Consider the following 16,981-nt stretch of genomic DNA (forward strand, 5'->3'; position numbering starts at 1 on the left):
TGCATGGTGTGTATGCTATAGTATCTACTGTGAATCAATTCATTTCAGTGAGTATGTTGTTCCTCAATTATCAAAGCTTATTAATGGAGTAGAGGTGATTTCATGTAGTATGGTGATGTGCATAAAGCTTAATAAAAGGCTTTAAAACATTCAGGAAAATTGCAAATAGATTTATTTACAGGAGAATTTTTTTCAACCTTTAGATAAAATTCATTTAAAACTGCAATGTTTTCACTTTAATATCTGCTATTAAATTCAGCAATATTTTTAACTAGTATTGAGTTTGTGATGCCATCCAGCTAAACTTGGAAAAATTCACAGTTTGTACTGACACTTCATCCTTAGCTCTGGCTCTTATGAAAAAGTGACATAAAACCATATAAGCTAAAGGTAGAATTCCAGACTTAAAGAGCATCTCTAACCTGAAAAGTGTCCATCTGCATGTCAGTGTGGAGCTCCTTGTTTGTTGCGCCTCACTGATATCCACATAATTGTGCTCATTTTACTAGGAGAAAGATTGAGTGTTTCTTCCCTAACTGCTGGCACCACACAGTGAGGCTGGGCTCTGAAAGTCAAGCTGGGTCATTTCATCTTACTCATCTTCATCATTTAATAAAAGTTCTGCAGGACAAATGAGGCCCTCAGTGGCACCTGTGCAACTTCATTGCCTTTAGATCAGGCCATCAGTGATAACTGTGCAAACGCCTGGTCTGCAGTGATTTTGCAAAGGTGTAATTGATTGGAACTTAATATTAACTTACTATTTATGGTGAGCTGGCTCAGCAGAGTAATCAGGAAAGGTGTATTTTTGTCACTGAAATCAATGAGATATGACCGAATACACACAACGAGCAAATCTGTTGAGTAAAATGGTGCCATTTTCATGTAGTCACTTGTCAGAATATAACTGCACGTTTGCTTTGATTTGCCTGGAATTTATTATAGGATGCTGTATTTTCTTTCTTCCTTTCCTTTCCTTTCCTTTCTAATGGAAGATGGTTATTAAATACAGAACAGCTCCTCTTAAGCTAATAACATTACTGAGCAAGTGCAGGGGGACACAAATGCTGACATGACTCTGATAGGAGCCCTCCTGGCAGGAGGGGCCAGGGGACTGCAGAACAGAGAGAGAGAAGCTGTTCCTATAGGGTACATATACACTGCAGTGGGGTGCGAGCCTCTCAGCCTGGGTAGACAGATTTGCATTAGCAGGGCTCAAGCTAGCATGCTAAAAATAGCTGTGTGGAAGTTGCTGCTCAGGCTGCCACTCAGGCTCTCAAGCCTAGCGGGTCAGATGGGATTGAGAATTCGAACTGCAGCGTCCACACTATTTTTAGTGTACTAGCTTCAGCCCTGCTAGTGTGAGTCTGTCTACCTGGGCTTGGAGGCTGGATCCTGGATCCCAGCTCAAGTGTAGACATACCCCTGGACATCTCCTCCCTACGCAGGTCTGGGTTGCCCTTTCCTGTAGATAGATCCCTGTCATCCACAGGTTTGGAAGTCCTCATCCCTTCCTCACTTCACCATCCTCTAAATTCTCCCCATTTCAGGAACATTTTGCAAGGAACTCCATGAAATAAAGCTCTCAGAATTCTCCTGCCTCTCTTTCCCCTCCCCAGGTATTCCACAAAGGAGGAACCAGTCTGGACCACAGTTCTGAAGAATTTTTTTTTTTAAATAAAAATCCTATCCCAGGCTGAAACCATGTAGGCTATGTTTAATTTTAGATTGGATTGTTGTTATCAGTTAATAAATTCCTAAAAAAGCTCTTTAAACTGGCACGACTGTTCTACTACAATCTAATTCATGCCTATATTCTCACTGCAAAGGCAGGTTCTGGCTTTCCAGCCATTTCTGTCTTCTTTTAACCTCACTCTGTACTCTAAATTCACTGTTGTTCCTAGTGCTGTTGTAACTGTGTTGGTCCCAGGATACTAAAGAGACTTGTGTTGGTCAAAGAGACAAGCTCTCGAGTTTACACAGAGCTCTTCTTCGAGTCTAGGAAAGATACTTCAAGTATCACAGCTAAATACAAGGTGGGACAGATTGTTTAGCATAAGGAGTTAATGTGTTATAAGAGACCATTCAAGGTGAAGTGGGAAGTTAACACCTCTGCAGTCATAGAACAAAGGAGAACCTGCTTCAATATGGAAAAAAAAAACCCACACTACTAGTTGTCACCTATCACCCCGCAATGGAACCCATATGGGTTTAAACAATTATGTATGGGGATCCCATCCTGAAAAAAATCTTTCCTGAACCCTCACTTCTGGCCTTCAAATATTCCCCCAACCTCCCTAAGCTCATCATCAGAACCAAGCTTCCCATTGACCAGGACCCACCAACTGAAAGCAGCACTGGAACCTCCAATAACAAAAGATGCAAAACCTGCAGACATATTGCCTCTGCTAAGATGACCTGCACCCCCCACAACACACCATTCAAGATCCATCGTCCTACCCATGCCTATCACAACATGGTGTACCTCAACCAGTGCACTAAATGCCCCCATAACAGGAATGCGGGTGAAATGAGACAATTGGTATGCTCTTGAATGAGCTCACACAGAAAATTGATAGAAGACAAAAAAGCCATGTCACCTGTGGGCAAACACTTTTCACAAAACTATCACTCCTTGTCCAACCTATCAGTCCTCATCTTCAAAGAAAATCTGCACAACACCTGTAAAAGATGAGCCTGGGAGCTAACATTCAGAACTTTGTTAGACATTAAAAATCACAGACTTAATAAAGACACTGGATTTATGGCTCATTACAACAATCCCCATTAACCCTCCTTTGTCTATGACTAAACAGAAGATTGTCCAATAAAAGATATTACCTCACCCACCATGTCTTTCTAAACTCCGGACCATCCAGTGCTGCAGAATGTCACCCTGGTAATTCAGTTGGTGGCACTCTTCTGTCTGAAATCAGTTCTAAACTAGCATCCACGCCTGGTGTTAGAAAAGGAACCATACTGTTGTAACATAAAACAACTCTAAGCATTTGCATGACCCCATGCCACTTTTCATGGGATCCGGGATGTCAGTCTCGCTGTCCTGGCCAAATTCCATTTTGGATACTTATACGCTGCCTCCTCTGTATCTCCCAGAAGTTTCAGTTTAATTTTTTTTCATTTTCTGTCCTCAACTGTAAAGTAATATTTTTCTGCACCTTTAAACAGCTGTGCTGTTTCACTCCAGATATAGCTCCATTTCAGTGGTGGGTTTGTAAAGCACTTTGAGATAAAAGTCATTATATAAAATAAAGGCATGATTACTATTTATTTATTTATTATTCCTTAGAATACGAATATAATGTAAGGGCAAGCATAGTGGAAAGCAGAGGTTGGTCAGAAGAGTGCTTATATTTATGAAAACATTGATCTCTTTTTTTGTCTGCTCTCTTTCTTTCAACAGGTTGGTACAACCGCCTTTTTATAAACTTCGCCCTAAGAAGGCATATTTTCTTTTTTGTGTTACAATCCTATTTCCCAGCTATGCTGATGGTGATGCTGTCCTGGGTTTCATTTTGGATTGACAGAAGAGCCGTTCCTGCTAGGGTATCACTGGGTAAACCTTTTTGCGATCTAGTCTTGGAGAGGGATAGGCAGGAAAGGGAAGAGGGCTTTTGATAGTTTAACTGGGTTCTGATTGCAGTGTATATGTGGCCATGTATTAGATGGGTGCCTGAATGACAGTATCATTGTCATCCTCACATATCCATTCCCATTATACATTCTCTGCCTTTGGAAAGGGGGCATTTTGCACGCCACAAATCAGTTTTATTGTACTACAGAATGCACGAGGGGGCATTAGAGGGAGAGGCATTGTTTGTGGTTCCCCTCGTGGAATTTCATTTAAACTCGGCTGTCACAAAGAATAGATTTGCCCCCCTGTGGAAGAAGCAGGCAGTCTGGCCCCCCATGTCCTGTGAATTTGGGTGGGGGGGGGGTTATTCAGGAGGCACAGGGCTATCCATGTGATGGCCTTGTACCTCTGCACTAGCTCAGGGGCCCATTGACCTTTCCCCACATCTTCTGGCTCCCTAGCAGTGTGCCTGAAATGCAGCTGTCCTGCCAGGACTTATCCCTCTGACAGATGCCCATGGAAAGCCATTCACCTCCTCACCCCGCACGGCGATGTTCTGTAATGCAGGAGGAGCAGGAAGTGCTAAGTGCTAAGAGCATTAACTTTTGAGTGGAATTACCTCTGCTTGCTTGGAGTGGAAGAGAGGAAAATATTCATGTCAGCCTGGCCCGAACCCACCTCCAACACTTGTATGGATCCTCAAACCCATGCAGGATTCTCAGTGGGTTCCTGGGCAGCTGGTAGTGCCCCAGAGGCTGCTGACATCATACTCCCCCTACAGGAGATGGAGTTCTGTGCGCAAAGAGGAGAACCTGTGTGTGGACTCTAGGGAAGGGATGATTTCCCTCCACACACAAAGTGAGCAGTTTCTCAGCCATGTTGTAAGTGCTATAGAATGGTGCTGTGAGGCAGTTTAATATTTTGATGGATTCTGTCATTTAGAGTTGGGGTATGTTGCATTTCTAAATGTTATGTTGTATTAAAATGCATGGGGTAAAATTTTAAAAAGTGCCTAAGTTACTTACGAACCTAAGTCTCATTGTCAAAAATTGACATAGGCACTTAAGGCTTGATTTTCAAAGGTATTTAGGCATCTAAAGATTCAGATAGGCACCAAGGCTCCGATGTGACTACCTGCATTGTTAGGCACCTAAATACCTTTCAGCCCTAACTCCCATTGATTTCTAGTAGGGAGTTAGACACCTAGTGGGATTTTCAAAACCACCAAAACAGGTTAGGTACCTAAGTCACTTTTGAATATAGGACTTAGGCTCTTGTGTCACTTAAGTGCTTTTGAAAATTTTGTGTTTGGTGCCTTAACACTTTGCTCAGTAAAGGCCTGACCTATGCATCCTTCTGGATTCAACACACTCAGGATTGGGTGTATAAAAAACTAACTAGTCACTTTTTATAACTTGACAATTTTCTCCAGCGATTGATCACTTGAGATCATTTCAGAACTCTGTCTTTGATGGCTTGGCCTTGGAATTAATACAGTTTTTTCCAAGATTAACATCTCTTTGAGAATCTGGTGGAGACATATTGCTCTATCAAATGTACCTGTAATGCTTCTGAGTCCCATTGCTATAGGTTTAAGAATTAATGGTGGAGTTCCCATTATTCAGTCTTACCATCAGAGCATCTTTGATCTCAGAAGCTGATTGTTTTGTCATGCTTCTAAGACAAGGGAAAACCTTGAGACCTCTAGTGTAAAATAACATCATAACATCAAGCTGGAGTTTGAGATCTGCTAAAGAAAATATTTTTCTGTAGCCATATTGATCTGTGAGGAAAAAGGAGACCTGTAAAGAATGTGATTCCTTTTTATTGGAACAATCAATTATTTATAATACATTAGAAGATAAGATATAAATTATTTGTTGGTCTAAGAAAGTTTCATAGATTCATAGATACTAAGGTCAGAAGGGACCATTCTGATCATCTAGTCCGACCTCCTGCACAGCGCAGGCCACAGAATCTCACCCACCCACTCCTATGAAAAACCTCACCCATGTCTGAGCTATTGAAGTCCTTAATCATGGTTCAAAGACTTCAAGGAGCAGAGAAGCCTCCCTCAAGTCAACCATGCCCCATTCTACAGAGGAAGGCGAAAAACCTCCAGGGCCTCTCCAATCTGTCCTGGAGGAAAATTCCTTCCCGACCCCAAATATGGCAATCAGCTAAACCCTGAGCATATGGGCAAGATTCACCAGCCAGATACCCAGGAAAGAATTTTCTATAGTAACTCAGATCCCATCCATCTAATATCCCATCTCAGGGGATTTGGCCTATTTACCCTGAATATTTAAAGATCAATTACTTACCAAAATCCCATTATCCCATCATACCATCTCCTCCATAAACTTATCGAGTAGAATCTTAAAGCCAGATAGATCTTTTGCCCCCACTGCTTCCCTTGGAAGGCTATTCCAAAACTTCACTCCTCTGATGGTTAAAAACCTTCGTCTGATTTCAAGTCTAAACTTCCTGGTGGCCAGTTTATACCCATTGTTCTTGTGTCCACATTGGTGCTGAGCTGAAATAATTCCTCTCCCTCTCCTGTTATCCCTCTGATATATTTATAGAGAGCAATCATATCTCCCCTCAACCTTCTTTTAGTTAGGCTAAACAAGCCAAGCTCTTTAAGTCTCCTTTCATAAGACAAGTTTTCCATTCCTCGGATCATCCTAGTAGCCCTTCTCTGTACCTGCTCCAGTTTGAATTTGTTAGGAGATATCCTGTCTACTGGTATAAATGAAACACTTCTGTTTCTCTTTATCTATGGGGAAACTATCATGCATTATTTTGAATAATTAAATTCTTGAATCTCAAAAGATTATCTAAAAATGTTAAGACTGTGCTTTACTGAAGTTAGCAAGTTACTAGTTTTCTTTCCTTATTATATGTGAATTCCTATAGATTCTGAGAAGAATTTGTCTGCACTCCAACAGCATAGCTTAGATAATTTCCAGTCAGGTTTAACAGCAATGGTTTGGAAACCTGATTGTTTTAAAAAGCTGTAGTCCTATATATGCAATGCATATTGGTTTCCCTAATGTGTATATATTTTTAATACATAGGTTTCCTCTTACATGGTACATTTGGAACTCCAGTGTTCAGCTGAGTAATTGTAGATGAGAGAGGAGAAGATAAAGTCATTATAGATGTCAGTAGAGTTAAACCAGCGTAAACTAGAGTAAGACAATGGAATTAGGTCTCGTGCATTGAGTAGAGCTGGTAGGAACATTTCTGTCAAAATGAAATTTAGATGGGAACATTTGGCAAAACTCGCATAAAATGCGTTCCACATTCTCATCTGTCATGAATCTGATCAGAATTGTTTTTAATTACCTTTTGATGAAAAATAGCTAATTTTTGCTAATGTGTTGTTCTACACTCTGAACTTCCATGATATTGGTCAGTGTCTTGATTCACATAAATCAGACATATCCTCACTTGAATACTGTATTCAGTATTTGTAATCAGCTGAGCACTCACAAGTATTATTGATTGAATTGGGAGTTGTAGGCACTCAGCAGTCACCAGTATTAGGGCCTTACAATGGATAAAAAGAAATACTTTTTACACACACATAATCACCATCTGGAGCCCACTGCTACAGAGCATTATTGAGGCAAAATAGCTAAGCAAATTCAGCACAACATGAGATAGTTATATGAATAAGGGGCCAGAGCATCTGTTCATCTACCAAGGATGGATAGTAATCCACAGGTACCTTGGCTACATCCCATCCCCAGCCAGACTCTCCTACCTTTGGGGCTGCAATAATTGGCTTCTAATCCCCTAGTTGAGAAGGGATTGCAAGTGGCTTGCACCGGTGAAGATTGACTTTCTGACACCAGTGGCCTTGTGCCCTGAGTTATGCCTGCATGAACCAGCTGATTTTGTCCCACTGTTATGGCAATAATTAAAAAAATAAGGTTCAGTTGTTTTGTTTTTAAAGCATCTACAGTTCATAGATTCATAGAATTTAAGACCAGAAGGGACCATTTAATGATAATTTAATCTGATTTCCTGCATAACACAGGCCATAGAATTTCACCCAACAATAGCATCAAAACATATAACCTCTGTTTGAGCTAAAACATATCTTTACAAATATAATAAAATATAATAACAATAAATATACCAGTCTTGATTTACCTAGCTAGGATAAAAAAAAGTCCTTGCCCTTCAAACCATATCCTCATCAGCAACAGAGGTCAGGAAGAAATCTCCCCGCTCCCAACCCATTGTGGGATATTGCATAGTGGCATGTATTAGACTTCCCTCTGAAGCACCTGGCGTTGAGCAGTATTGGAAAGAAGATATCAATCTGTGAAGGTCAGTTGGTCATTCTGATATGGCAATTCCTATGTAGCCAGCCCCCATCTCTTTTATGTCGTTTCCATTGTGGCCATTGCAGTCCCAAAATAAAGAGAGGTGGAACTCAGTATTTAACATCTGGAGAATCACTTAACCAGATAGGGTTGCAGAGATGTAGCTTAGATCACAAGGTCCTGTTGTGTTATTTTTCCTTTGAGTTCATGTGTGACAATGATGTGCCATCACAACACTTCATAGTGTATTGCTGTTACATGACATAATGTCATTGTACAACACAATGAATCTCTTGGTTCTCTTCTCAGTTGCTAGAATTGAGTGGGGGGGATCCCTTTTCCCACCTGCTTGTCAAAGAGCTGCCATAGTAATCTAAAAAATCCTGCCTAATTTATAAGTGAATTCTTGGGGAAATTGTTTGGAATTGATTGTGGTTTTCAGGCACTGGCTGAAAGAGAACAGGAAAGCATACTGCTCCAGTAGTAGCTCCCAGAGGCAATAATTCCTGAGGTAGACACAACAGGCCTGATTTTCCCCTCTTATGCTAGTTTTATATTGATGTAGTTCAGCTGATTTCAGTTGATTTAGTCCGGATGTACGCTGGTGTCAATGAGAAATGAATTAGGCACTTTGTCCCTGGCACCAGCCTAGGTGTGCTCACCACAGCCCTGTCTTCACTCCAGTTCTTACCTCATTTCTAGTGCTGCTGTTGGTATTTCGTTTCTCCTGGGACCTCACATCATGGAATCACAAGGAGCATCCTCCATGTTCACACTCATGCAGAACTAGGACTAGGTACCTTGTAGCCCTTTATGTGATCATCAGATTTCCTATAGAATGAAAACAGAAGTGACCTAATGAGTCTGGTGGTGTATTTGGTAGGTCCTGTAAAATGGCCGTTCATGGTACACTCCACATTTCATAGCCTGTACAAAGAATTGAAGAGGGATTGACTGCTGCACCCACAAAGCTTTGCTGATCAAGCAGTTGGTGGCCAGTTAAATAAAAACAATTGGATCTTGTTTTGTGTTAATCGCATCTTTCTTTGGCAGGCATAACTACTGTGCTGACCATGTCAACCATAATCACAGGAATAAGTGCCTCAATGCCTCAGGTGTCTTACATAAAAGCTGTGGATGTATACTTATGGATCAGTTTTCTTTTTGTCTTCCTGTCTGTCATCGAATACGCAGCTGTGAATTATCTCACCACAGCAGAAGAGAGAAAACAACTCAAAAAAAGAGGGAAGGTAAAAACGTGTGTGTTTTGTTGTCAGTCAGCCTCACGGAAGCCACAAAGTAATCTGAATACAGCAACATGCCATTGCATTCTGTGACGGGTGTGCTGTGACTGTTTGTCTCTGCTCAGTGACAAATTGATTATCCATTCTTTCCTCCTCTTGGCTGATGGGAGGGAAGGTACCTCCCCTCTCTTGGATCCTGAGTAGGTCTACTCTCCCCTGTTCTTCTGGTGGAAGAAGATAAGGGGACTCCATACCTTTATTTCTCTCCTGGGGAGGTGGGAGTGAGAGTCTGTTACTCTGTCCATACTTTTTCTGCCTCTTCTGGTCGTTGAGAGGGAAGGTCTCCATCAACTCTTTCTCCCATTCCTGGTAGTTGAGGGCCCCTATCGTTCTTCATTCTGGGATCCTGAGTGGGGTGGGATCTCCCCACATCCTGATGACCAACAGGGTCTCCACACTCCTGCTTCCTGAAGAGGAAGGGCCATTTCTCCTTTCTCCCAATTTCTTTTAGTTATCTTTGATTGGAGAGAGAGGTCACATGGCATGGTTCTGTTTCCTGATGGGATGAGTGACTGTGTTGTTCTTAGAATCAGATTTCTAATGTGAATAATCCCATTTACAAGTTAAAAAATTTGCTTTCCATTAATCTTTCTAATATTCACTTAAAATTCCTTTTCCCATAAACATTCCTACTCATTCAGTAGATAATCTGAGGGAGGAGAACACATAAAGGGGGCTCATATAGCTCCAGTGAAGTCACTGTTTTATTCAAGAGAATATTCATAGAAAATGTAATGAGGTGTTCTCCTAACTCTAGTTAACATGGCCCTGCTGATACTAGACAATTCCCATAAGTAGGTATTCACTTGCTCATGTTATGAGGTAGCTACATTTTTTTCCATCCAGCACATCCATTAGCAGACAGAGCCTCCATGTGGATGATTATTCAGTGGATAGTGCTTCATTATTTAGCACTCCAATGGCTGCTGCTTACTCACACAATAATTCTCTGTTGCCAGGTTTCAGGAATGTATAACATTGATGCAGTACAAGCAATGGCCTTTGATGGCTGTTATCATGACAATGAGGCTGACATTGATATGACCACCTTTGCGGTCCACTCTGAAGAGAGCTCAGCCCGCGGACGGGTGGCCAGCATCCCCAACCTGGACGCAACCCGCATAAAAAGGAAGAGATCCTTGAAAGGAAATGTGGGCAGGATTATTTTGCAGAACAATCACATCATTGACACGTATTCCAGGATTATATTTCCCACTGTGTATATTGTATTCAACTTTTTTTACTGGGGTTTGTATGTATGAAAGGAAAACACTATAATCTATGCACTATTTTGCACATAAGGATCGCAGAATCCGTGTTTTTTTTTAAAAGAGCAACAGCAATAGAAGAAATGTTTAAAAGTTTTTGAAATTGAGTCAGACATCGGTCAAGGGGATGTTGGTTTGGTGACAGAAAAATTATGAATTAAAAACCCAAATATTTCTGGCTTCTTCATGCTTTGTAAGTTTTACTTCTGAATGTTAAGAAGACTTTTAATTGGCCCACTCAGTGCTTCACTGTGGTAGCCTTCCCTGGGCTACTTCCACAGTTGCATAGGAATTTGCATATCAAGGGACCTTGCACCACACTGCTAAATAGTTGTCAGTTCCAGTAAAAGGGACTTAAACGTATTATCCAGTCTAGCATGCTGTAACCATTCCTCTCTATTCAGCCTCTCTGTTCATTCCCTATTTGTGACCCAGGCAAGTATGATGCAGTCAGCATGAGAATTCTTCTCCAAATGTCTCCTCTGTGTCTTCGCTTCCTGCATTCCTGTTGTGCTGGCCAGTTTGCTATATACCTCAGTAGCCTTTGTGCTTGGAAAGCAGTTTGGTGGAAGGGGATGATGGATGAGCAGTGAACTGGGGACCAGCCACAGGTAGGAAGTGAGCTGGATGGAGTTCTGTGCACTGTACATCATTAAGGCTTCACACAACCTAAGGCTCTCTGACTTCCATGCAGCCACTAGTGTTTTGGAGTGACCTTAGATCATCATTTCTTGAAATGTTGACAATATTTTAGCCAGGGGCAGTCTTTTGGCTGGATGAATGGGCTGGTACAAAGAGCAGACCTGTCAACTATACTTCATTACAAGATATGTCACTCATTTTGGATGCCATTTAATTCAGCCTCACGCAAACTTGCTGTTACCTTCCTTCTTCCATAAATTATTCAGATCGGAACTCTTAAGGCTGGGATTTTAGAAAACTTTATAAAGGGTAAAGGGGAAAAAAAATCCCCACTTGTTACAAGATTCTGGCTCTTCTATTTTTTTATTGTACACATCAGTTTGGGTTTTTATCTCACATCCTGGTCTTGGAGGTTGAAAGTTCTGGTGAGGAGAAACTTTGAAGGCCGCTTAGTACTATGATTCTGATCTTAGTCAAGGTACTGAAGATCACGGAGAGTGAGAAACTACAATGTAGAAGAAATTAAAGGAAAAAGTTATGCAGAAGCAGAGCCACATTCTCTCATCCTGTCAGTTCCCAGAAGGAATCCTGCATTGATTTCCCTTTAGTTCAGGCAATGGGGAGTCAAACATAGGGCACCAAGGCAAAAAGAAGCTCAGCAACAGCAAAAAAGAATCAAGTAATTGTGGAATTACTTGTGTGACTTGTCCAAATTAGTAGCACTCTCCATAGGAATTATTTGTCTCTCATTAATAAAATGAATTCCACGTGGAGATATGTGTTGGTAGAAATGTCAAAAGCTAAATGCCTGCCACTGCTGGGTTAAAATAAAGGAAATGGAAATAAAGTTGAAAGCATGAATCATTTTCTGGCATGCATGATTTCACTGCTGTAATACTATTTGTTCATAGAATAATGATGTTTGCTACTCTGCAAAAAGTATTTGTCCAGATCCCAAATATGGATTGGGAAAAGTTGGTGAATCACTGCACACAGGGTGACTGAAACCCATGGAGTGAGTGGGATTTTTGGCAACCACTTTACTGTCAAATTATCAGTGCCAATATTGTTTGATACTGGTCCAGGGAATCCTGTCACAGAAAGCAGAACTGTGCATTTGGAATGACAGTGTTGGGAAAGTAAAGCCAAAGTACACAGAGATCCTACAACAAAGCCTTGGTATTAGCACACGAGGCTTCAGGATGAGCAGATTTATGTTATATAACTAAGTTAATACAGCATCCTTATTGTGCCATCATTGCCACCCACAGATTACCCACTCTACCCTACACATATGCTCCAGTTTGTCTGAGAAGGTCCCATCCAATTGTTCCAGTTGTGCGCTCTCAAATTTTTAACCCTATGAATTACTGTAAAAACATCACAGTACAAATTGTTGTCTGCTGTATTGGAACAAATATTTTCCCAGTATCTGAGGGATAATCCACAGCTGCCAGTTTAAATAATACCACTGGAACTTCTTGGTTGTAATTAGGTATTTCCTATTCTAAAATTCTTACTGAATAGTTGATAGCAAAAGTTCCGTAATACTGAATGTGCAACTCCTAAAACAGCCTGGCATTTGGGGGGGAAAGTGGAAATGTTTACAAAGGGAGAAGAAAAAAGTTATCTCTGTATTTCCTTTCATAGCACAATTTCATTAGTCTTCTGATGCACTAGGCTAGTTTAATTTGTTCTGAAAGCTGCCCATTCCAATTAGAAGGCAATTATTTTGCTTGGTGGAAGAAACAGTTATTTACATTGATACAGAAAGCAAATACAAAACTAGCCATTGGTAAAATGCTTTCAACAGGAAAAGCACAATGTAAATGCTAAGTTAAAATGTCCAAACAAAGACATACCATTTGCTCAGACAGACAGTCTACACACGTTGCATACATTGGCTGGGAAGCTTATAATTTTTTGACAATGCAATGGGAGATGATGCTGAACATATTGCAGTAAATTTTCAAAGGGCCGCAGAAAGACTTTGTTCACAAATCCCATTACATGTATGATTAATAAATAATTACAATCAGCACTTATATACCGTATTTCATCTTCACAGAGCTCTCCAAACATCAAGTTACTAATCTTTACAGAACCCTTTAGAAGTAAGTATCTTCCAGATCGAGAAAGTGACAGACATTTCTTAGTACAGTCAGTTTCTTTAGTGTTGACACACTATTTGAGGGAACTCTTATAGTCATTTGCAAACATTCAGGTAAATGAGGTTTCATCCACAAGTTCATTCAATGACAGTTAAAATGTCACAAATACTTATGCAAATATGAAACTGTATGGAGGCTTGTACACCACCATTTATGTCGGTATAACTTATGTCGCTCAGGAGTGTGAATAAGCTACCCCCTTGAGTGATATAAGTTACACCAACTTAAGTGCTGGTGTGGACAGTGCTATGTCAGCAGGAGAGCCTCTCAGGGAGGTGGGAGCTCTCTCGTAGGCATAGTGTCTACAGCAGCACAGCGCTTCTTGTGTAGACTAGCTTGAGTTTTCACTCCAGAAGCATTCACACAGTGATTCTGAAAACTCTTGGTGGGTTTGGGATTAACCAATCAAGGAGCAGAAATAACACCATGTGATGACTTAAGTCACAGTGACCAATCACACTGTAGGATCTGGGCCCCATATTTTTAGCATCTGTTGTTACATCAATCAGTATGAAGAAATCACAAAAAGAAAAGGAGTACTTGTGGCACCTTAGAGACTAACAAATTTATTAGAGCATAAGCTTTCGTGAGCTACAGCTCACTTCATCGGATGCATTTGGTGGAAAAAGCAGAGGAGAGATTTATATACACACACACAGAGAACATGAAACAATGGGTTTATCATACACACTGTAAGGAGAGTGATCACTTAAGATGAGCCATCACCAGCAGCAGGGGGGGGAAGGAGGAAAACCTTTCATGGTGACAAGCAGGTAGGCTAATTCCAGCAGTTAACAAGAATATCAGAGGAACAGTGGGGGGTGGGGTGGGAGGGAGAAATACCATGGGGAAATAGTTTTACTTTGTGTAATGACTCATCCATTCCCAGTCTCTATTCAAGCCTAAGTTAATTGTATCCAGTTTGCAAATTAATTCCAATTCAGCAGTCTCTCGTTGGAGTCTGACATCCTTTATCACAGGAGTGGGTGGGTGAGATTCTGTGGCCTGCATTGTGCAGAAGGTCGGACTAGATGATCATAATGGTCCCTTCTGACCTTAGTATCTATGAATTGTTGATGTAAGTAAGCTTCAATACCACAAACCTCAAAGTCTGGAGAGTGACTCTGATCTTTAAAGATTGATAACAAGAGACAGTGGTACATTTATATATGCATATAGTTTTGCATGGAGAAGTATGCAGTAGCTCATCTCAAGTGGTCTGTTTTTCAAAGAGCTCAAAATAAACACCATTGCAGGTACCCAGATATCTTTGGAGTGATAACATGGAATTTATACATTTAAATAAATTTTGCTAATTATGCTGAATGCTGGGTGAGGTCATGGGTTATATTAATATGTGAACCCAAGAGCAAGTCAAATTAAGGAATTTGAGGGTTTTTTTAAAATTCACAGCCAAATGAGAGGGGGAAAGAGGCTTAATGTAGAGATTTAATTTTCACTCTTTAATCCTTATGAAATAAATTTCTTATCTGTTTAGATTTGTCCATTGAAAAGTTTTTCCCCTACCTAACCAGTCTGGATGTGCTCTGCACTAATCAGCAGCCCATGATCATCTGTAGTTTTCAAAACTGGGTTTATTTTTTTTAAATTGGTCACCTGCTGACAAACTGGCACAACAGGACCAAATGGCACAAAATACAAATTTGTCCTTTCACCGCAATTAGTATTATTATTATTTAATGTATTATAGTTTACTATTTTATTTAGTCAGCATCGAGGAGTTTGCTAATAGATTTTTTTCAAAAGGGCCAAAATTAGTTGTAGTTTACGGAGTTACAAGTTTTTCTAATATGGACACCTATAGATTTGAAAAATGACTCAGACTACTTGTAGTTGTATTTAAACTGTTAATTTAAAGGTCGAAAGGCTCTATTATTCCCCCATTACCAATTCCCCAAACCACCTAGTTAACATTTCTTATTCATCTTTGTTATTTTTTTTTGTATATATCTATCTTATGATGAAGTCCCTTAGTTCATTTTTTTGCTGATTATACTATTTTGTATGTGGTAGGTATTTCATTACTATGAGCTATAAATGGACAGCAACAGAAGTTTAGCAAGATCCAGTTAATATTTTCTGGCATTCCCCTTAATGTAAATAAAACTATATTACTAGCTATATTACTAAATGTACATAATTATATTTAGGATGATTATTATATTTAAAATGATTCTGAATGTTTATCCAAGATAATAGATTATTATTAGAATGGTTCAAATCTCAGCTTTGGAAATATAGAGGAATGAGGCTAAATTTTAAAATGTATATTGATTCTATACAGGAAACCCCACAAAATGAATCAAAATTGAGTTTTCTATCTTGTTTAATGTATTAGACCAATTAATAACTAGTTCCAGTGTGGTTTATTATCTGTTGTGAATTATTATAATGTAGTTTCCAGATTGGTTTGGTCAAAGAATGAGGACCCATTTCACTGACGGATTTTTTTTCTAAAATGGTGGCTGTAAGAATCTTCTTGGGGGGTTGGAATAAATCATGGTGAGATGCATTAGGCCATGTATAGATTGGGAAAACAAACCATGGTTGAAATTGTGATTATTTTCCCATGTGGCTAGATCACAACCAGTGAACATGTGCAAAAAGGCGTTAACCTGTGTCTACAGTAGGGGCTAAGATGTAGTTATTTTATTACCTAACATCGTTAGGTCTTGGTTGATATCATGTTAACTCTTTTAGCAATCTTTTATCAAATCAAGGCTTTAGCGGACAGAAAAGGAGTACTTGTGGCACCTTAGAAACTAACAAATTTATCTGAGCATAAGCTTTCGTGAGCTACAGCTCACTTCATCGGATGCATTCGGTGGAAAATACAGTGGGGAGATTTATATACACACACAGAGAACATGAAACAATGGGTTTTATCATACACACTGTAAGGAGAGTGATCACTTAAGATGAGCTGTTACCAGCAGGAAGGAGGTGGGGAAGGAAGAAAACTTTTTGTGGTGATAATCAAGGTGGGCCATTTCCAGCAGTTAACAAGAACATCTGAGGAACAGTGGGGGGTGGGGTGGGGGGAGAAATAACATGGGGAAATAGTTTTACTTTATGTAATGACTCATCCACTCCCAGTCTCTATTCAAGCCTAAGTTAATTGTATCCAGTTTGCAAATTAATTCCAATTCAGCAGTCTCTCTCTGGAGTCTGTTTTTGAAGTTTTTTTTGTTGAAGGATAGCCACTCTCAGGTCTGTAATCGTGTGACCGGAGAGATTGAAGTGTTCTCCGACTGGTTTTTAAATGTTAAAATTCTTGACGTCTGATTTGTGTCCATTTATTCTTTTACGTAGAGACTGTCCAGTTTGACCAATGTACATGGCAGAAGGGCATTGCTGGCACATGATGGCATATCTCACATTGGTAGATGCGCAGGTGAACGAGCCTCTGATAGTGTGGCTGATGTGATTAGGCCCTATGATGGTGTCCTCTGAATAGATATGTGGACACAGTTGGCAACGGACTTTGTTGCAAGGATAGGTTCCTGGGTTAGTGGTTCTGTTGTGTGGTGTGTGGTTGCTGGTGAGTATTTGCTTCAGGTTGAGGGGGGCTGTCTGTAAGCAAGGACTGGCCTGTCTCCCAAGATCTGTGAAAGTGATGGGTCGTCCTTCAGGATAGGTTGTA

At 40.2% G+C, this 16,981-nt stretch overlaps 1 protein-coding gene across 1 annotated transcript in view; it reads left to right on the forward strand.

Annotated features, from left to right (window-relative positions):
• GABRR3 (gamma-aminobutyric acid type A receptor subunit rho3) overlaps positions 1–10,624 on the forward strand; it is an 81,554-nt gene extending 70,930 nt beyond the window's left edge. Inside the window, 3 exon segments of the mRNA XM_043510084.1 lie at positions 3,422–3,574; positions 8,986–9,182; positions 10,196–10,624. Coding sequence (XP_043366019.1) covers positions 3,422–3,574; positions 8,986–9,182; positions 10,196–10,498 — 653 coding nt within the window. The 3' untranslated portion in view covers positions 10,499–10,624.
• The last annotated feature ends 6,357 nt before the right edge of the window (positions 10,625–16,981 follow it).

Source organism: Dermochelys coriacea, chromosome 1, assembly GCF_009764565.3.
Source record: "Dermochelys coriacea isolate rDerCor1 chromosome 1, rDerCor1.pri.v4, whole genome shotgun sequence".
In the NCBI taxonomy this organism is placed as follows: Eukaryota; Metazoa; Chordata; order Testudines; family Dermochelyidae; genus Dermochelys; species Dermochelys coriacea.